This window comes from Chiloscyllium plagiosum, chromosome 5 (assembly GCF_004010195.1).
Source record: "Chiloscyllium plagiosum isolate BGI_BamShark_2017 chromosome 5, ASM401019v2, whole genome shotgun sequence".
In the NCBI taxonomy this organism is placed as follows: domain Eukaryota; kingdom Metazoa; phylum Chordata; class Chondrichthyes; order Orectolobiformes; family Hemiscylliidae; genus Chiloscyllium; species Chiloscyllium plagiosum.
The window spans coordinates 80,424,772-80,448,085 of record NC_057714.1 but is presented as its reverse complement, the minus strand read 5'-3'; the positions used below and the strand labels follow the sequence as shown (position 1 = coordinate 80,448,085).

At 40.4% G+C, this 23,314-nt stretch overlaps 1 protein-coding gene across 2 annotated transcripts in view; it reads right to left on the bottom strand.

Moving 5' to 3' along the window:
* Positions 1–23,314, bottom strand: part of LOC122550039 (sickle tail protein-like) — a 710,262-nt gene that overhangs the window by 333,057 nt on the left and 353,891 nt on the right. For both annotated transcript variants that reach the window (XM_043690462.1, XM_043690463.1), the window contains exon 2: positions 266–549. In XM_043690462.1, coding sequence (XP_043546397.1) covers positions 266–549 — 284 coding nt within the window. The remainder of the gene's footprint in view (positions 1–265; positions 550–23,314) is intronic.

Here is a 23,314-nt window from a genome sequence, read left to right as displayed (position 1 = left end):
ACTCATTTACATAAGTAAATAATGAGGGTGGATTTTGGAGTCTGTGGCATCAGTGCATCACAGAACATTTTTGGTGAAAAAATACGTTTGACAAATAGCTTGCTGATGATTGCCATCAAAACTGATACATATACAATAATTAATTGGACAGATCCTGGAGGGAAATTGGCACCATACCTCAAGGGGAAATTTGTGCCTTCAGAGGGAGGGGGTGTGGAATACTGAAGGAAGATAATTAGCAATAAAGTGGACAGTGTTTTTATACCTGTTCTTTAAGGCGTTCCTGTTGCCCCATGATCGCATTTGCATGATGGGGGTATTTCTGTTTCAGATGTTCCAAAAAAGCCTCTCTTTTCCTATCCATCTCTGATGGCTGCATTCCTAGTATTTCTTTTGAACTGCGAGCTCCACCTACAGTGTGTCTTCGTGGGATGTTTCGAACAATTTTAGTACTTGAAGTACGGTTATTTCCATTAGCAAAGTTTTGCTTTGCTTTAATGCGTTCAGCGTCATCTGCTGATGTTACACGCAAATTTGTCTTCCCATGATCTGAAAAATAAAAGGAACATAGTTAAAATAATAAGCAACAGCATTGTTAATTTTCTGCCAGCTACAAAGTACTTGTCATTTGTCTCTTCTCTCATGTTTAACCAGAACAGATATTATTTGCGCATTCCAAAGATACTGTTCTCACTGTGGCATCCTTGACACCACTCCATCATCACCAGCATCTGCCCCCACTTTCCATGGTATCTGCCTGTGCAAGCACATACAACAGCACTTACTTTTACATCTTCTCCCTTCTCATTGTCCAAGGTTTCACACACTCCTATCAGATGGAAACAGCAATTTATTCTGCTTCCTTCAGTATAATAAACTCCATTCATTGTTCATAATGCAGTCTTTTTTACATTTGGGAGACAAAGACAGATTGACTAACACCAGATCAGTTTGCTAGAGTAATCCCAAAGGTCTGGTTCTGTAATTTTAATCTTCCATTTCAATCTAATTCTTAATTCTCAGGCATCAATCTCTTACTCAACAGAAGCTTGAAGACGACCACGTTTTATTGTATTTAGACATTCTGTTGTTACAAACCTCTAGAATCATTATCAAAGTTTAATAATTTCAGATTATAGCCATTGCTCATGATTTTTTGGGACAGCAGGTCATTGGTATTGATTCTGTTGTTTATTCAGCCATTTGAACCTTCCCCCCTATCACAAATCTTTTGTCTTTTTTCCTCCTTCTGTGTCAGACTTCCTCCCCCCCACAACCTCTCTGTGCTTGTTTAAACTCTATTCCATCTGTAATATTTTCAAATGCTAAAGAAATGTCACTAGCCTGAACTAATAACTCAGACTCTCCACAAATGCTGCCTTACCTGCTGAATATTTCCAACATTTTCTGCTGAGATGTTGTATATACTGAGAGATGAAGTGTTCCATTCTCAAGAGAAGAATCTCACGAGACCACATTTTAGTCCCATCTCCCTCCCCTCAAAATTTGTCTTGGGTATAATACAAGTCCCTGAAGGTGTCAATATCAGTTGGACAAGGTGATGAAGAAAGCATATGAAATGCTTGCCTTCATTAGCCAGGGCATAGAATATAAGAGCAAGGAAATTTTGTTAAAACTTAATAAAACAGATGGAACACTGTGTACAGTTCTGGTCACCACATCCTTCCAGCCCCCGGTTTTGTCTGAGAAAAGTTTGGGATGGTGAGGGGATCAGAGGGGATTGTTCAGATTGACTGGGACCTCGGTTCTTGCCTCTGGGGGTGGGAGTTGGGGGGTGAGGGGTTTGCTGTAAGGTCTGGGACTGGAATGGGATGGGGGTGTTAATTATTTTGTAGAAGGTGCTGAAACTGCAGGGTTTTATCTTACTTCTTAACCTTCAGGGTGAGGATAACTCCCCTTTATTTATCATTGTTGCTTGTGGGATATCAACCAGACGGAGAGAGAGAGAGAGAGTCGCAGAGTGGATGTGAGTGGGGTGGAGGGGAGAGAGAAAGATCTAGACAAAGAGAGGGAGAAAGAGAGAAAGACTCCCACAATGGTTCCAGAATGAGAAATGTCAGTGATGAGGATGGATTGGAAAAGTTGGGACTGTTGTCCTCAGGGGAGAAGAAGGCTGAGAAGAGTTTTCAAAATCTGGACAGAGTAGATAGGAAGAAGCTGTTCCTGCTAAGAAAAGGACTGAGAAGCAGAGGACACAGATTTAAAGTGATATGCAAAAGAAACAAGGGTGAAGTGAGGAAAAACACTTTCATCCAGCGAATAGTTAGGGTTTAGAATGCACTGCCAGAATTATGGTGGGGACAGATTCAATTGAGCCATTCAAGAGGGCATTGGATGGTTATTTGGATAGAAATAGTGTGCAGGGACATGGGGAAAAGTCAGGAGATTGGCAATAGGTAACAACATTCTATTGAAAAGTCAGTGCAGGCACTATGGGCATGATGGGCTGAGTGGCCTCCTTCTGGGCACTGGGGAGTGTTGTTGATCAGAGAGACCTAGGGATTCAGGTACGTTGTTCCTTGAAAATGACCTCACAGGTAGACAGGTTGGTATGGATGCCCAAGGATGATATCGATGGCACTAACTTCCTGTTCACGTGAATTGGTAAGAAATACACCCTTTACGCAAACAACGTTTACAATACCAGACTTAAAAAACAGCAAATACCATGCATAATATATACTAACATCCAAGATTAACATGAATTAAACATGAATTAAGAGGTTATTTATGGTCAAATGTAAACTACAAATTACCCTTAAATGACAGACAGGTAGATATTTCAAATTGAATCAGCAGTGCACTTAGATCTTCCAAATTCATGGTGATTAATAAGTCCTTTAAACTCTGTATTCCTCATGAAGATTTCATGATTCCTCTGATTTCCCTTTGAGAGCAGCTGTAACACAGCCTGGGGACCCTCTTGTTTCTTGCACCTACAAGGTGCCATCAGAAGCTTTAATTGAGTTCCACTAGTTTACTCCACTCATGAAACAGAAAGACCTCAAATTCATTTCTCTGGTGAATTTCTTATTTTATGTAATTGGTATCTATTTTGACAGGTCAGGCAGCATCCAAGGAAAAGGAGAATCGACGTTTCGGGCATAAGCCCTTCTTCAGGAATGATTCCTGAAGAAGGGCTTATGCCCGAAACGTCGATTCTCCTGTTCCTTGGATGCTGCCTGACCTGCTGCACTTTTCCAGCAACACATTTTCAGCTCTGATCTCCAGCATCTGCAGTCCTCACTTTCCCATCTATTTTGACATAACACATGATCCAAAATAAATATTACTGTCGGATTCAATGTATTATGTGCCAGTTTCAAAAAATGGTCAGATTTTGTTAATTAAATCAAAGGAAAGCCTCCATTCGCAAACTATGACATTAGAAGAGTTAGTTTGAGAAACCAGGATAAAACGTAGAAATCCACAATGAAAAGCAATATCAAGACCACAAGTCACAACATATCAGATTAGAAAATAAGGTGCATTTGTTCTCTAGAATTTAGAAGGTTAAAGGGTAATCTGATTGAAGTCTTCAAGATATTAAAAGGAAACTCAGAGTAGATAAAAGAGAAACTATTTCCTCTGGTCAGGGATTCTAGAATATTGTCTAAAAACTAGAGCCAGACCGTACAGGAGAAATGTTAGCAAGCACTTCTACACTCAAAGGGTGGGAGATATTTAGAACTCTCTTCCTCAAATGCCAGATCAGTTGTTAAGTTTATATCTGAGGTAGAGAAAATTTTGTGAGGCAAAGGTATTAAGGAACATGGGCCAAAGGCAGGTATGTGGAGTTTAGCCACAGATCAGCCATGGTCTCATTGAACAGCAGAACAGGCTCAAGGAGCTGAATTGCTTACTCACATTCCTATACTCCATTTTGCCTCCAGCAAGCAAGTGTACTTATCTAACATGGCAACGCTTACGTTAACCTCAGAAACTTGACATGAATAACATTGTATTGAAGAATCCAGCATTTATTACAGCTCACAGGTAGTATTATCACAAGACTATTAATCCAGAATCCCTGTTAAGGTTTTGGGGACCCAGGTTCAAATCATGCCATGTCAGAAGGTGGACTTTGAATTCAATAAAAATCTGGAATTAAGAGTCAAATGATGACCATGAAACCATTATCAACTGTCAGAAAAACCCATCTGGTTCACTAACGTACTTTAGGAAGTGCCATTCTTATCTGATCTGGCCTACTTGTGTGACTCCAGATCCACAGCAATATGGTGGACTCTCAACTTTAATCTGAGCAATTACGGATTTTTTTTTTAACAAGTACAATCACAGATACATCAATGTCTGGGTTTATATCAAATTATTCAGCTAAAAATTGCAGAACACGTTTTGTAGCATGTGTGTCATGCCTCAATGTTAAGATGAAACATGCAATCTACATATCCTCAGGTCACATGCCATGAAACAGGAGTATCATGTAGGAGTGATAACAGTGAGGGAAAGAAAATAATAAAAGAAAAGAGCTTTCTGAAAAACCTTGAAAAATAACAGAGGTGTGGATTTCCAGCTGGTGTCAAAGGATATAAAGCCAAGAGTATTGAAAGAGGACAAAGAGGTGATAATTGTTTGGTTATTTCTGAATAAGACAGGAACATCTTGAGTTTTTAACAAACTGAACGAAGCAAGATTTTCAGTGGCCTGCTGTTACATATGGAGTCGAACAAAACAGTTAATCAGACTAAATACTACAAGATCATTGGAGCTCACAGCCACTGATCTGAAGGAATTTGAGTCATGTAAATGCAATAACCATTAAAAGAATAAATAACATTATACAGGTTGTTCTGCAAAAATGCGCGTTTCGTTAACGCGACTGATCAATTGAGCAAGTAAAAACAATGACTGCAGATGCTGGAAACCAGATTCCAGATTAGTGGTGCTGGAAGAGCACAGCAGTTCAGGCAGCATCTGAGGAGCAGATTCGAACCCAGGAGCAGTAAAATCGACATTTTGGGCAAAAGCCCTTCTGATGAAGGGCTTTTGCCCGAAACGTCGATTTTACTGCTCCTCAGATGCTGCCTGAACTGCTGTGATCAATTGAGGACACTGTTTCTAAAATGCAAACTGTTAAAACGTGTTGGCCAACAATTAAAGCACGATTTTTCTATAATGTGGGGTTACACAAGAACGCAACCACCGTGTTATAGACGAACTACCTGTATAATAAACAGGAGGCAAAATTGATTGAGAGGATCAGAGCAGATGGGGAATCAAGGTAGAAAATAAGTAATCAACCAATGCCAACAATTTCAGGTAAATGGATGAACATAAACATTGATGAGATGACTTGTGATGGTAAGTAACTTACCTCCTAACTCCTCAGTGGGTCCAACATCTACAAAGACATGTCAGGAATGTGATGGTATACTTTACACTTGCCTGGATGGGTGCAATTCCTACAACACTCAAGAAACTCAACACCATTCAGAACAAAGCATCTCATTCGAATGGCACCTCATCTACTATATTGATCATTCACTCCTTTCACTACTGACGCACAGTGTCACCAATGCATACTATCTAAGTGATACATTGCAGCACCTCATCCAGGCCAATAGATGCATGGGAACACCATCTTTGCAAGTTCACACCAACTGACACATCATCTTGACTTGGAAATATATCAATGTTCCTTCACTGTCACTGGGTAAAAATCCTTGTACATGCTCCTAACTGCATTGTGAGTTTACCTGATGTGCTTTCTGGCTTTTTCATTTTTTAGTCTGCATAACATATCCTAGAGGGAGTCAGCTTGTTTTTGAGACAGATGTCTCAAAGTTTATTGACGATACTAAATATTTACACAGTTACAGAGTCATTGACCTAGAGACACAGTTTGGATTCTGTGCTGACTAATGTTACTGTACAGGCAAAAGTGAGGACTGCAGATGCTAGAAACCAGAGTTTAGATTAGAGTGGTTCTGGAAAAGCACAGCAGGTCAGGCAACATCCAAGGAGCAGGGAAAATCAACGTTTTGGGCAAAAGCTGCTCCTCAGATGCTGCCTGTCCTGCTGTGCTTTTCCATCACCACTCTAATGTTATTGTACATCCCACCTACATAAGTGGCAGACTATGCTGTTACAGAGAGAACATCTGAAAGAAAAGCAGATACCTTTATACCAGAAGGTCACACATTGTGATGTCATGTAACAATCTTAAATATGCAGGTCTATCAGGCCTGAAATCTATGCCATACAATATCAGTACACACACCCCAAGGACTGTGGTGGTTCCAGGTGTCAGCTCACCACTACCTTGTCAAGGGCAACTAGAGATAGACAATAACTGCCAGCCTAACCAGTGATAACCCTATTCCATGATTTTAAAAATGAGTCGTGGAATAGATTTCCAATTAAATGTCTCTATGTTTTAAAAAAGTGATTTGAATCAAATTATCAAAAGGGTGAATTTTTGAATTTCCAAGTTGAGTGGGCAAATTGTAACCTTGGGAACTGGTGAAGGATATACTGCACACAAATGTAAAATCTGAGGTCTTTACACTGAAATTTTCCTCAATTCACCTTGATGAATAGGAAATATAAATTATCAGAATCTTGCTTTAAGAATGGACTGGGTAGACTTTTCAATAAACAGGTTGTCTGTGGCTTTCTGTATTAAATTTCAATTGGAAAATTCAGACTTTCTTTTTGGATTTTTAAAATAAAACATAACTCTGTGATCTTTGCTAAACTTTGTTCTTCCATCTAATGAAAACAGACATAGGAGAAGCAGATCTCTTTCAATACATCATTCATGTGACCATTTTACCCTATTAAATGATAGATAAACAACCTAGTTGAGGTATTGCTTTTTGTATAAATATTGTTTTCAATAGTAACTTACCAGATATTCAAAGTGAAATTTGGTTGGAGACTACTTCCTTCAATATTTCCATTAAAATAATAAAGGATTTAATACTGGAATTTTAAAGCTCTGTTGTTGCATGCAACTTATGGAGCTGGTTCAGAAATATTTCTGTCATTTGAAGCTTTTCGTTCATGAAACAAGATTGCATTATAGAATGTCCAATGCTTTTCAACATTGAGATAAAGGCGTTTTAGAGGCCATGGATAATGGATTGCTGGGTATAGAATGGACTGTTCTGGCAGCTGTGTTTGCATTTGTGCACCTGGATGCAGGGGGAGGGGAAGAAAAGAGAATGATTTAACTCTGTTAATGAAGTGAATATAGAGCAAATGCCAAAGGAAAATGAGGGATTGGTGATAAAGTACACCATGTCTTAAGGAAGTTATTTGAAAAAGTGCGTAAACCTGATCAGTAGTATATGAACATTGTTACAATTCATGAACTAGTGAACTGTGAACCAAAATAATCAAATTTACCAAAAAGACCTCCACCATGCAACAATTTAAGAAATTACCCACAAATTTTCACACTTTCGAACATTTATTTAACACAAGTGCAAATCAATTTAAATTAAATATTATTTAACAAGTAACATAGAAATCAAACTACAGATGGATTTGCAAAGGTAACATCTCACGACCTTACAAGCATTTGCATCACTTCTCATATATATATGACACCACGTGCAACCTCAATCTTTCAAATTTGGCTTCCAATACATCAGGTTTCTCACTCAATGGAATTGGTCCTCAGGTTATCTGCAAAAGTAACTCCACTTCAGAGTTCCCCAGAGACAACCATCGCTCAAACTGGGCACTCCTTCAAAATCTCCTTAGCTAACATCAAAACAGCCTTGTTTGGGCAGATTTCCCAAAGACACCTATATCTGACTTTTAAAAATGGTCTGATTGCTCTGAAGCGGAGGCATGAAATTGTCCAATTCACAATCTTAGCTTTAATCCTATTTTCTACTTTTTGTCTTGCTTTGATTTATCATACACACAAGAGCTTCTTGTAAATATACCTTCTCAGTCAACTCTCTGCTGCCCCTCAAATCTGCAGCTCTCTCTACTGGTGAAAACAGCAGCAATATCTCAGTTTCCTGCCTGTTGGTCATAAACTTTGGATCAGTCTGACGAGAGGGCATTCTCTCCGACAAAGAAGTTGATGAGAATGATATCTAAAACCATAAGGTACAGAAGAAGCAGACCATTCAGCCTCTTGAGTCTTCTCTAGCATTCAATTAGGTCATGACTGAACTGATAATCCTAAACTCTGTTTTCCTGCCTTTTCCCCATAACCATTGACTTCCTTATTGATTAAACATCTGTCTGTCACAGCCTTTATATATTCAATGAACCAGACTCAACAGCCCTCTGCAGTAAAGAATTCCCTACCTCCAGATACATTATCCCCAGAAAAACAATCCTCATCTCTGTCCTAAATGTGTGACCCCTTCCTAACATTGAAGAAGCTCTGCCAATGTAATTCAAGGCAGCTCAAGCACAGAATGTTCCCAACTCAGGTTTAATCCAGCAGGAAAGGAGTTGTTCCAGCAAAAGAGTTGGATCACCTGCAGCATTGGATGGCTGAACTGATTTAAGACAATGCACAGCGTCATCCTCTGAGTGGAACGTGGGGAGGGTGCAATAGTTATGGCAGGAATAACAGATGATCAGCCAGAAAAGTGGTCCTCAGGCAACTTGAACAAGTAAGGAACACTTCTATCATTTATTATGGATTATTTAACCAGATCACTGTTCAATGTTTAAAGATGAAATGTATAATGGAGGAAAGCAGAGCAAGAAGAATGCCACTACTATGGTCAGTACCACGCCTCATAATTTTTTAATCCATTACTAATTAAACATCTGTCCATCTTCCTCTTATATTTGTTCAGTATCCTGGAAGCAGTAGTGAATTCTACAGATACATGACCTTTTAAAATGGATTAATTTCTCCTCATTTCTGTTTTAAACCTGCCATCCCAAGCCTAAAACTATGATCTCCCATTCTAGATTGCCCCACAAGGGGAAATGTCTGTTTTACGTCTACTCTGTTAATCCCCTAGCATCTTATGTACCTCAATTAGATCTTTCATTCTTCCAAGCTCTAGTGAGTATAGGCCTGACCTGCTCAATCTCTGCTCATAGAGGTTATAGATGTTTATAAAATCACGAGGGATATGGATAAGGTAAATCGACAAGGTCTTTTTTCCTGGGTTGAGGGAGTCCAGAACAAGCGGACATAGGTTTAGGGTCAGAGGGGAAAGATGTAAAAGGGGCCTAAGCAGCAACATTTACATGCAAAGGCTGGTTCCATGAATGGAATGAGCTGCCAGACGAAGTGGTGGAAGCTGGTATAATTACAATATTTAAAAAGCATTTGGATGGGTATATGAATAGGAAAGGTTTAGAGACATATGGGCCAAGTGCTGGAAAATGGGACTAGATTAATTTAGGATATCTGGTCAGTATGGACGAGTTGGACCGAAGGCTCTGTTTCCATGATGTATATCTCTATGACTCTAAGGAAAGCCTTGGGATCCGGAATTGTTATCTGGATTTAATTCTTGGCTCTCAAAAATCACTACCAATGGATCGGAGTGATTAGCAATCTAAAAACCTACTACTAAAGGCAGCTAATCTCTCACACTGTTGAGATGATTGATAAGAACCCTGGAGAGTATGGTCATGATGGAGGTGTGGAAGACGCTGACAAAACCATAACTTCCAACAGCTTCTGCTATGCTCTATCCAAACTGACATCAATTGTGCAAGACACTGAGGATGAGGAGGATCACAGTGATGCAAACTAGCCTGATATTGAGGCTTTCTTCCCTCACCTATTTGTGGCCAACCTTGAAACTCCAGCAAGAAAACCATGGAAACTGAAACCATAGTGACACCACTACCGGTGCCATGACGACTCAGTGATCAGCAACGCTGCCTCACAGTGCCAAGGATCTGGGCTCACTTCCAGCCTTGGGTTACTATCTATGTGGCGTTTGCATGTTCTCCCCATGTCTACGTGGGTTTTCATTAGATGTTCTGGTTACCTTCCGCAGGTTAGTTGGATTAGCCTTGATTAATGTGAGGTTATGGGGACAGGATGGGGATTGGATCTGACTGGAATGTTCTTCAGCGGGTCAGTGCAGACTCAATGGGCCAAATTACCTCTTTCCAAACTGTAGGGACTTAATAATTCTACCATACACCACACAGCGGAATTAGGATAGACAAGGCAATTATCGATGCAACAGTTCTTTAGCCAAGGAAATTAATTATCCTGAAGTGTTCGATGAATGCCCACTCACCTGCCCGTCCCAAGCTAAAGCTGCAAAATCTCTCGACATGCTGCAGCACAAAAACACAAAAAAGATACTGGTCCTGCACTGATGATATGGTGGACTGTACTGCATTCATTTGATGACAGCACTCGAAGCAATAAAAAATTACTGAGTTTCTCCAGATAACTCTCAACATTTTTCAAGATCTTTCTTTTATCACAAGATTACTGTGTCTTTGCAATTTCATTTTTTTTTGATGCGGAGATACTGGTTATAGTCCAACAGATTTATTTGAAATCACAAGCTTTCGGAGCATGGTCCCTTTGTCAGGTGAAGTGAGAGGGAAACACACAGAAACAGAAATTATGGGCAGAGAGATCAAGGGCAGAAAGAGCAAATGACTATACAAATGGTGTAAGTGGACTGTCAAATAATACGTCTCTGCAAGTGACCAAGAGTGTTAGACAGTGTTGATTTAAGATGAATAACAAAGTGAACAGATGACCTACAATCTGATTAGAAGGGGCAGAGAGATAATTACAAAAAATTAAAAATAAAGTGGTGCTGGAGACAAACTAAATGACTGGAATAACATAGAACAAAAACAGAAGCCACTGGAAAAGACCAGCAGGTAAGGCAGAAAAGCTAGAGGAAGGCGTGGAGAAAAACGAGAGGAAGGCGTGGAGAAAAACTAGCGGAAGGGTCACCGGACCAGAAACGTTAACTCTGATTTTCTTCACAGATGCCACCAGACCCCTGAAACCCCGAGCAACCCTGATCCTGATTTACGGCATCCACAGTTCTTTCGGTTTTTATCTGATTGGAAGAACACAATAGGTATAAGAGTCGCATGCCAGGGGTCTAACCAAAGCAATAAATAATCCAAAACTGAAGAAACTAATTAAGGTAGAGAGATCATAATAATTTATCAAGGTAGTGGTGTCAGAACAGGACAGTAGAGTCATAGAGATGTACAGCACTGAAACAGACCCTTTGGTTCAACTCGTCCATGCCAACCAGTTAGAGATTAGATTACTTACAGTGTGGAAAGAGGCCCTTCGGCCCAACAAGTCCACACTGATCCTCAGAAGAGCAGCACACCCAGACCCATTCCCCTACATTTACCCTTTCACCTAACACTATGGTCAATTTAGCATGGCCAATTCACCTAACCTGCACTTTTTGGACTGTGGGAGGAAACCGGAGCACCCGGAGGAAACCCACGCAGACATGGGGAGAATGTGCAAACTCCACACAGACAGTTGCCTGAGGCGGGAATTGAATCCGGGTCTCTGGCGCTGTGAGGCAGCAGTGCTAACCACTGTGTCGCTCCCAATCTAGTACCACTTGCCAGCACCTGGTCCATATCCCTCCAAACCCTTCCTATTCATATACCCATCCAGATGCCTTTTAAAAGTTGCAAGCATACTAGCCTCCACCACTTCCTCTGGCCAATCATTCCACACACATACCACTCTCTGCGTGAAAAAGCTGCCCCTTAGGTCTCTTTTATATCTTTCCCCTCTCACCCTAAACCTATGCCCTCTAGTTCTGGACTCCCTGACACCAGGGAAAAGACTTTATCTATTTATCCTATCCATATCCCTCATAATTTTATAAACCTCTATAAGGTCACCTCTCAGCCTCTGACGCTCCAGGGAAAACAGCCCTAGCCTATTGAATCTCTCCCTGTAGCTCAAATTCTCCAACCCTGGCAACATCCTTGTAAATCGTTTCTGAACCCTTTCAAGTTTCACAACATCCTTCCGATAGGAAGGAGGTCAGAATTGCATGCAATATTCCAACAGTGGCCTAACCAATATCATGTACAGCCACAACATGACCTCCCAACTCCTGTACTCAATACTCTGACCAATAAAGGAAAGCATACCAAATGCCTTCTTCACTATCCTATCTACCCGAGACTCAACTTTCAAAGAATTATGAACCTGCATTCCAAGGTGTCTCTGTTCAGCAACACTCCCTAGGACCTTACCATTAAGTGTATAAGTCCTGCTAAGATTTGCTTTCCCAAAATGCAGCACCTCACATTCATCTAAATTAAACTCCATCTGCCACTGCTCAGCCCATTGGCCCATCTGATCAAGATCCCATTTTAATCTGAGGTAACCTTCTTCACTGTCCACTACACCTTTAATTTTGGTGTGATCTGTAAACCTACTAACTATACCTCTTAGGCTCACATCCAAATCATTTCTATAAATGACGAAAAGTAGTGGACCCAGCACTGATCCTTGTGGCACTCCACTGGTCACAGGCCTTCAGTCTGAAAAACAACCTCCACCAGCACCCTCTGTCTTTTACCTTTGAGCCAGTTCAGTATCCAAATGGCTAATTCCTCCTGCATCCTGTATCCCATGAGATCTAACCTCGCTAACCAGTCTTCCAAGGGGAACCTTGTCGAGTGCCTTACTGAAGTGAGGAAGGACTTAATATGAACACTGTGAGTAGGTTATTTGACTTATTGTAATGTACGAGTCCAAAATATAATTTCAGTCTTGATTGCTTCTACCGATTTCTGCTCATTTTCTATTTTTTTTTGTTCTATTCAATACTAATGAGCATCTTCTGAAATATTTCTTGAGACCTCCACGTCAAACAGAATTCTTTCACATACTCCTGATTTTGCCATGAACAGGACAAGCTTCATATCTCTCCACAACCATACAGTACAATGTGGCTGAGTTAGTAACAACAAATTTCAGTATCGTTAGATAATAATTGGGAAGAAGAAAGGAAGGTCTCTACAAATGGTAAAACCAGTTTAAAAGGAAGAGCAAAGGCATGTTAACTCAGGCTAGTCACCTTTAGACATACATTTGGTCAACTTTGATTTATGTTGACACTACATTCCAATTGGACCCTTGTTGCCAAAAGGTCTCAGCCTTCTTAACGACGGGTTTCCAATTGCTTGTCTCATATTACACGCCTAAGATTTCACTCTACTATTGATCTTTGCCTTTATTTACTGAATTTACAGTTTGTTGGGTGCTTGGGGAGTGTTATATTAGCTGATGAAAAATTTTATTCAGTGATCAACTAATTGAAAGCAGAAGTATCAGACGTGTTCTTTCACTACTGTTTGTAACATGGATACTGATCACACGATACCAGGGTGCACTTGGCTCTGCATAATGCTTTAATAATAGAAGTATGTTAATTATGGGATGGCTGTTGCAGCTACAAAAACACTCAAAACTTTTGCTGGCAGGGACCTTCAGTCTACTGTCAGTCAGATATTGTGCTTTAATTCTACAGTCTACATAGTTATTCTGTTTTTTGCCAATGTGAAGACTCTGGATACAACAAATACAGTAGTATACGTCCTGGGCTCTGGAGTGCAACGACCAGAGTCATATTCATTTATTCAAACTGGAGTCCTTATTCAACTTACACTGGAACCAAAGAATCTAAAAATGGATTTAACCAAATATTTATGTTGGGTAGATAGTGTGAAATGCTCTCAGCAAGTGCAACTCAATTTCACAAACATCGAGATTAAAACTAAATCAGTATTTAAATCAAACAATTTTTTTTTGTATTAGACAAAGGTAACAAATAACTCTTGAGAGGACCCCAGCATTCTCATCTTTCAAACACAACCCCATGAAAATATTGTAATATGGTGCCTTTCTGTGTGGATTTAGCTGCACTGAAAATAAAAATATTCACTATTATGACAACATCCAGTTACACCAGCTGCACAGATTAAAATACAACTAAAGAAAAAATGCCAATGAATTTTCTGGTTTATAGATTTTATATAAGAATAAAATGTTCTTCCAATAAAATGCATTAATTCTGGGAGTCAAATATTATCAGTGACTCCAAGTATCACATGGCCAGATGGAGTTAAATAGTTTACCCAACTTTCCAAAGTTGATGTAGTGCACCACCTACTGGACCTTGCAAAATATGTTACTGACTGGAATACAAAATCTACAATTACATATAATCTACAGTATAGTAAACCACTTATTTCCTTTCCTCTCCCAAAGTTTTTCAACATGTTCTCATCTCTCAAATTCATGCTCAGTTTCTCTGAATGTCAAGACAAAACCCACTAATCAAGATGTCCATTATTACCACAGTTCCCCAAAAATGCTCACATCAAAGCCATAAATGACATATTATATGACTGTGCCAAAAGGTAAACTATCCCTCCTCGGTCTTCTTGAACTGTCAGCAGAATTTTACATGGTTGATCAGCTTTCTCCACTGACTCCCTGCCCTTTCCAATCCAATAGAGCTGCATTAGTTTTGCTTCATTCTCAGGTATTTAACTTGAAGAAGATCACTTATATTTGCACTTTTGCATGATGCCAAGCATCTGTTTGTTTCTTTCCATGTTTTCTCTCAGCCATAGGGCTGCTCTCTTGTTAGACAGAGTTGACTGTTGGTAGTTTAACACAAAGGTCACCACGCCTCAGGCGAGGAGAAAGATTGAGGAGGCTCCTTCATGGTAATCTCAGCCCTTGCAAGGGTTGAACCCATGCTGCAGGCATCACTCTGCTTTGCAAACCAGTCATCTTTGAACTGAGTTAACCTACTCCTGTTCCATCTGACACAGAATCAATTTCCACAGGTACACTCAATATGTAATTCTATCACTCCGCTACCTCTCTAGAACTGGAGGAACAATAATCTCTGCCAATTAAACATTATGAAGACTGAAGCAATTGCTTTCAGTGGCCATTACAAATTCCCTTCTCAACACTGACTACAATGATTTCACAGGCAAGTGTCTGAGGTTACAGTTTGCAATCCTGGTGTTATATCTGATTCAGAGATGGGCATCCTACCACACATCGGTGTCAACATTGAGGTCGCCTATTTCCATCTCTTCAACATTGACCAACTCTGCCCGTCTCACTGATCTGAACTGGTTCCACTTAAGCAATGTTTCATTTTTAAAATTCTCATTCTGGTCTTTAAATTCCTCGATCATCATGTCCTTCCTTAATTCTCTAATCCTCTCCAGTTACCTATGGATTTGAAATGGTCAATATAGAGATGTGCCATCTGCACCACCAATATGACGATGCCACATGGACTTGCATAGAACACCATAGGATCTAAGGAGTGAGATCTAATTGGGTCTTTCTCAACTTATCTGTAATAATCAAGAATGTGGTGCTGGAAAAGCACAGCAGGTCAGGCAGCATCCTAGGAGCAGGAGAATGGACGTTTTGGGCATAAGCACTTCATCAGGAAGGACTGATGAAGGGCTTGTGCCCAAAATGTCGATCCTCCTGCTCCTTGGATGCTGCCTGACCTGCTGTGCTTTTCCAGCATCACACTCTCAACTCTAATCTTTAACATCTGCAGTCCTCACTTTCTCCCATCTCTGTAACAATAGCTATATATCGACTAAACCTATAATTAGTTGCTCACGTGCAATAATCCATATCTGGTTAGTTACAAAAGACTCTTTTAGTTAGACCAGTATGTCATCTCCTCTACTGCATTAAACTGAGCAGGTCTTGCAATTTCCTACACTTAAACAGGTTGGTGGTAGCATCCTGCAGTATGAGGAGTTCATACAGAATAAGCAGGCGGGCATGACCGCACAAAAACCCTCTGATATCACACTCCTCCAATTCTGGTGTCCTGAGCATCCACAGTTTTAGTTGCTCCACCATGGATAGCCCTTTTAGTTGGCATAGCCCTATGCTCCAGAATTCTCACTAAATCTCTCAACACTGCTTTCCTCCTGTAAAACAATAGTTAAAAACTTCTTCTTCAACCAAAATCTTGGAATTCCCTTCCTAACAGCAATGTAGGTGTACTGATCCCAAATAGTCTGCAGCAATTGAAAGTTGTGGATGACCACCAACTTCTCAAGGGGCAATTAACAATTAACAACCTCACATCAGTTTCAAAAAATAGCATCTCCTTCATATCGCCTTTTTTGGTTTGGTGCGAAACTTTGGTTCATACTCATCCTGAGAAAAGGCTTAGATGTTTTTATAAATTAAAGGGGCTCCATAAGTATTACAAAAATATATGCTGTTGTTGAATGATCTCTATTTCATGAGATCTCACTGATAACTCAAAATTATTGGCTGTAAAGATTTTTTGGATGACGTGAAAGCTGCCATATTAATGCAAGTCTTGTGTCTTGTCTGACAGAACCAATAAAGTACTCTGCTTAACAAAGGAAAACAGAGCTTTATGAAAACCATAGAATCCCTATGATGAGGGAGCAGGCTATTCGGCCCATTGGTTCCACACCGACCCTTCAAAGAGTATCCCACCTCGACCCACCCATCCTGTAACCCTGCATTTCCCATGGCTAATCCACCTAGCTTGCACATCCCTGGACACTATGGGCAATCCACCTAACTTGCACATTTTTGGACAAGGCGAGAAAGCTGGAGCACCCAGAGGAAACCCATGCAGACATGGGGAGAATGGTCAAACTTCACACAGACAGTTGCCGAGGGTGGAATTGAACCCAAGTCCTGATGCTGTGAGGCAGTGGTGCTAATCACTGAGCCACTGTGCCAACCAATTGGTTATTTCAGATGTATAGAATGCTAATTGAGACATATTGAATGAAAAATTGTGATGTATCTCACCCATAACTGAATTGTTTCAGTTTTTTGGTGAGTGGTTCAATATGACATTTGTGGGAAAGGAACAATCTTATGTCTTTTTTAGGTCTATTTAGCTGTCATGCAAGTGTCTAGTTAATGACCATCTACCTCACACAGCCTCACTTCTGCGCACTACAACAATCATGGTAAAGCCTCTCTAGTGATTAAATCTTTGGCCTTAAACAACGAAGAAGAGTGTTCACTTAATTATGAGCATATGGATTTAAAAAGTATGATTACATAAGTGATTGGAACATACAAAATATAAAAGAAAAGCTCATTCAAGTCTTATCAATCAAAATCCTCTCTTTTAATGTCACCGATCAGGCTACAAAACTATTGATTTGTAATTTCAAGGCATTAGAGCTTTTAATTTGATGTGGAGTGTAGGTTTTGGTCGTTTTAAGTTCAAGTCTGGTTTCAGTTAAAAATGAAATTTGCTGATAGCTCATCTTCTAACCCACTGATAGCTACAGGAATGTTTTTGCTTTTGGTAATCTTAGATTCCTCTCTGGCAAAAATTCAGAAAAAAAACCGCATGACACAAATTATAATGCAATGTTTATTAAAAGGTCAGAAAAGCAGCCAAGCTTCAGGAGGGCATTGTGAGCTCTCAGTCAATTCCTCAGCACATAGAAAGTTTCTTTAAAAAATCAGAATGAAAGCAATCAGTTGTCAGATTGCTGGAAAATAAGGACTGGTTAAAGCCTCTCTGCACAAAAGGGCATTTGAGGTGGCTGGCCATAAAATTAAATTGTTCTGCAAGACTTTTCTTTGCCTATGGAGGCAGCTGTCAGTACTGCATGGAATCCATCATATCTGCTGTTCATTCTTTTTTGCTAGAAAATAATAATAAAATACCTTATTGAAAATGTTTGTACTGAACCCTGCCCTGATGAATCAATATTGTACAACAAGTCATGCTACTGAATCCATAAGGTCATGAAGAAAAGGGAGGCAGTCATTTGACCTCTCGCGCCCAATCCACTATACTCAATAAGATCACAGCTAATCTAATTGTGGCCTGAATTCAACTTTCCCACCTGCCCCTCATAACCTTGACTCCCTTGTCAATCAAAAGTTAAACATATTCAAGGTAGTATTTGACAATGACCTGGCCTCCACTGGAGTAAAGAATTTCAAAGTCTATTGGATTCTCAAGAGCAGGGATATATTCCTCATTTCCATATTAAATGGGAACCCTGAAATAAAAATAGAAAATGATGGAGAAAATTAGCAGATCTGGAACATCTGTCAAAAAAAGAATAAGAGTTAAAATTGTATGTTTAATGTGATTGTTCTGTTTTTACTTCAGATTTCCAGCACCTGCAGTGATTTGCTTTTGGTTAAATTGAAGACCTCTATTATTAAACTCTGCCCCAGACTGTTCTGGACATACACTCAGTCTTTTCATCATGCCATTCATTCAAGCTGTGAGTAGATGAGGCCCCAGCACTAATCCCTGTGGCACTCCCCTACTAAATTCTGTAAATCCAAAAGTGACCCATTTATTATGTGCCACTTCTTCAGAACTGATTTTAGCTACAGCATGGCTGATATATATGCTGAAGATGGGATGAAAGGAGGAAGGAGCAGTAAACAATATGTGGAGATGGAGCCCAGAGAGAGGAAAAAATAATTGGGCAGACAAAGGAATGTGTAAAAGTCAGTCTGTGAGAATGAATAGCTGCTAAGGGGGACTATTAGTGGTTTACCATGGATTATTTGTGGTAGTAGCCCATATGATTAGATTAGATTCCCTACAGTGTGGAAATGGGCCCTTCAGCCCAACAAGTCCACACCTACCCTCCAAAGAGTAACCCACCCAGACCCATTTCCCTCTGACTAATGCACCTAATGCTATGGGCAATTTAGCATGGCCAATTCACCTGACCTACACATCTCTGGACTGTGGGAAGAAACTGGAGCACCTGGAGAAAACCCACGCAGACACAGGGAGAATGTGCAAACTCCACACAGACAGTCACCCAAGGCTGGAATTGAACCAGGGACCCTAGTGCTGTGAGGCAGCAGTGCTAACCACTGAACCACCGTGCTGCCCAAAAGTCCAAGTGTGGGGCTTGGGGTAAGAACATGGGAGAAGATGCTCAGGCCCTAAAATTATTGAATTTAATATTGAGTATGAAAGCTGTGAGGTTCCCCAAGTGGAAATTGAGATGCTGTTCTTCCAACTTGCGCTAAGTTTTGTTGGTGCACTGAAGCAAGCCTGAGACAGAGATGTTGACCAGGGAACATGATTGTGTGTTGAAGTGGGAGGCAACAGGAAGCTCAGGGTCATTTTTGTGAACATCATATAGACGTTCTGCGGTCACCCAGTCTACATTTTGTCTCCCCAATGTAGAGCAGATCACATTGTAAGTGTTGACTACAGTAAACTATACTGAGTGAAATGCAGGTAAATTGCTAGTTCACCTGGAAGGCATATTTGGGGCTTTAGATGGTGAGGAGGGAGTAAGTAAACAGGGAAGTGTTGCACCTTCTACAATTGTATGTGAAGGTGCTGTGGATTTTGGTGACAGATTGGGAATGCACTAGGTATAGACCAAGATGTCCTGAGGGAAACATCCTCGTAGAAGGCTGACAATGGAGTGGAATGTGTGGCTGGTGGTGGCTTCCCATTGGAGGTGGCAGAAATTGTAGGTAATGTGGATGCTGACGGGGTGGTAAGTGAGGTCCAGAAGGAACCCTGTCACTGCTGTGGGAGGTAAGACCTAGTGTAGACATAGAAAAATTGTGATACATGTTCAGGGTATGACTTCTCCAGATATTAAGTACATTTAAGTCGTCATTGGACAAGCATATAGTGAAATAGTGTAGGTTAGATGGGCTTCAGATTGGTATGACAGGTCGGCACAACATTGAGGGCCGAAGGGCCTGTACTTCGCTGTAATGTTCTATGTTCTATAATAACTAAATTATGTTGATTCTAATATGTGGAATTTTGGTTTCCACATTCAAGGTAAACAGTGCTTATTTCAAATCAAAAATCACACAACTCCAAGTTATAGTCCAATAGATTTATTTATAAACACCAGCTTTCGGAGCGCTGACCCTTGATCTTGTCCAACCCAGTCCAACACCAGCACCTCCACATCTTGCTTCTTTCAGGCAAATGCCTCGGATACTTAGAAGTTTTTGGCTTTCAGTCAGTGGTGAGTGCACTTTTGGGGAAGTCAGGCCTGAGAGTTCACGATCTGATAATCAACATCATCGGGGTCACCTTTGACCAGAAACTGAACTGGACCAGTTATATACATATTGTGGCTACAAGAGCAAGTCAAAGACTAGGAAATCTGTGGTGATTTGCTCATCTCCTGTATCCTCATTACCTGACCATCATCTACAAGACATAAGTCAGGAGTATAACGGAACACTCTCCGTTTGCCTGCATTGTATTTGGAGCTATATCAATCAAGAAGCTTGACATGACCCAAAACAAAGCAGCCCAATTGATGGGCACCTCATGAATCGCTGTGAACTTTCACTCCTTTATCATCCAATCATGGTAGCAGTAATATATACATCTACAAGATGCACCGCAGCAATTCAACTAGGCTCCTTTGATACCGTTTCCAAACACAAGATCTCTACCATCTAGAAGGACAAGGGCATCAGAGGCCTGGGAAACCATCACCTACAGATCTCCCCCTAAGCCATATACCATCCTGACGTAACAAGAGATTTGAATACATGGACTGCCCCAAAATCATGAAATAAGAATTCTTTATCAGACTGGAATCAGGTCATTACAAGCATGAAGGGAAATTGAGTGTAAACAAGGAAGTATTTACATGGAATGAAGCCGATGGGCTGAGGAATCCCTAGTCTGTCTGACCCCTTTTGCTATCAGCCCTTCTTCCCGAGAAAGACATTTTTTATTCCAGCGAAGGTCCATTTGACTTGTTGTGTTACCCTTCCTCACCACTGCCACTGGTTGGTGAAGGTTCTGACAGCTGCTTGAGCTTCATACACAGTGCCCTCCTTCACTGGCGTCACCTGCTGCTGGAGATCACGTTAAACTAATTCGGAATTATATATCTGCTCATTCCTAATATCACTGTGGGTATTCCTGCACACAGAACAGCAGATAAGCACTATTTTATTCAAAGTAATTACAACTGAGCAATAAATGCTGATATTGCCAGAATTACCCACGTTCTCTTAAACACACAAAAGAAACTGAAAAACTACTCACCTTTTTATTCATTCATGGGATGAAGGCATTGTGGGCTAGGGCAGCATTTGTTGCCCAGTTTAGAGTTAACCATATTGGTGTGGGTCTGGAGTCACATGTACACCAGCAGTTTCCTTCCCTGAAGGACATTAGGGCACTTGACAATGGATTCATGGTCATCTCTAGACTCTTAATTCCAGATTCTGTTTTCATTGAATTCAAATGCCACCATCCGCCATGGTGGGATTCGAACAATTATCCGGGTCTCTGAATGAACAGTCCAGCTATAATAAACTAGATCATTGCCTCCCCTTGACCTTATGTGATTTGTAGTTTATTTTTTGCACTAGCCATCCTGTTGGATTTTGAATTTATTATTTAATGGCTGGTTTGTTCCATGGGTCTGTTTCTGTCTGGAACTGTACTGAATCTTTCAAAAATAAAGAGCTTTAGATCCAAGTTTTGTTAAATATGAAAACTTACACCCTAAATTACTTATTCCATTAAATTTTCATTGGAATTGTGCACAAAGAAAATGTATAGTACCTTTTATTGAAAAGGAGCTGGACTATATAGTTATATAATCAAGTAAAGATTTATTTTATTTGGGAGTCACAAAATCCTGCACTATAATCAAATTTTCTGTATATTGATCCATGTTATATTGAACTTGCAGTGGGAAAGGAAGCAAAAGCAAACACAAATAAACACTTTTTGATACAGCAAGTGGTTAATGTCTGAAATGCATTGCTTGAGACTGTGGTCGAGGCACGTTCTACTGAAACAGTCGAAAGGAAATTAGACTATTATCTGAAAAAGAACAATGTGATGGATTTTGGGGAGATGGCAATAGAATAGCATCAAATGCATTGCTCATTTAGACAGCTGGTGCAGTCATGATGGGATAAGTGCTACCACTTCAATGAACATCTTACACCAAACTGTACAGTGACATATTAAACTGGGGGGGAAATCGAAGCAGAGAGGTTTAAAGAGGGCATTGCAGAACTTAGGATCAAATTAGCTGAAGGCAGAGTCATCACTGCTGGAATGATTAAAGTTGGGGATGCTCGGGGGGGCCCGAATTAAAGGGATGTAAAGGTTTCAAAAGGCTTTAGGGACCATGGAAGGATTAGAAAATAAGGATGACAAATTTTAAAATCAATGCATAATTGGTCTAGGAGCCAAATAACATAAGTCACACAAGAGTGATATAGTAATTAGCTACCTAGAAACATTATTTTTCTCCTTTCTTGTTTTTGCAAAAATTAGCCAGAGTATGACCAGCTTTTTGAATAAGGAGGAAACTGCAATGTGTTCCTGTTATGATAGGGTATTTCCAAATGCAGGAGTCACAGCCACTTGGCACCCCAGATTTAGACAACTATTACATACAAGTGGGGAGGGGTGAATCAGCTCCCTTTTTTTTGCACTTTCAGCTAGCTGCAACATGATTTCTATGTTAAAAAGCAGCAATATCATCCTTTAACTAAAACGTAATACTTGTTCAAATTAAAGAGCCAATCATAAGATATTCCTGAGTGAAAGGAAGAGGAATTTTATTACTAAGTACATAAAGACAGAATTGTCACAGTGCAGGAAGCCATTCAGGCCATCATGCCTGCATTGGTTCTTTGATGCGTATTACCTCACTCCAAGAAAAATGATAAAATACAACACCAAAAGCAAACAAAGGTTAAGTTTAAGAGGGGGAGGAGTGTCTAGTACAAAATACAAGATCAAGAAATGTACAGTACCTTTAAAAAACCCTCAGTCTTTCATGTGCTATATTTTAATCTAAGGCTATGGTTATTTAATTGATGACTTGTGCCCTCAACAGTGGCAAAAATTGTCAATTCTTTTGAGTTTTCAGTGAATGGATGTTTGTCCAATTTTCATCATCACAAAGTGTTAGAGGGAAGATACAGAAGTAGGGATGGCAGTGGGGGTGGGGGGGGAAGGAGGGATGCAAAGATGGGGGAAGGAGGGCAAGAGAGAGGGAGGATAGGTGAAAGAAAAAAGGGGGAGATGGAGGCAAGGAGGGGATGTTGGAGGAGGGGACAGAAGGGTAAAGAGAGACAGTGAGAAAAGAGAGCCAGAGGGCGAGAGAGAGGAGAACAAGGGTGAGAAGAAGAGGAAGATGAGAGAGAGAGCGAGAGAGAGAGCGAGAGAGAGAGAGAGAGACGGGCGAGAGAGAGAGAGGGAGAGAGACGGGCGAGAGAGAGAGAGAGAGAGAGAGAGAGAAGAGAGAGAGAGAAGAGAGAGAGAGAAGAGAGAGAGAGAATAGAGAG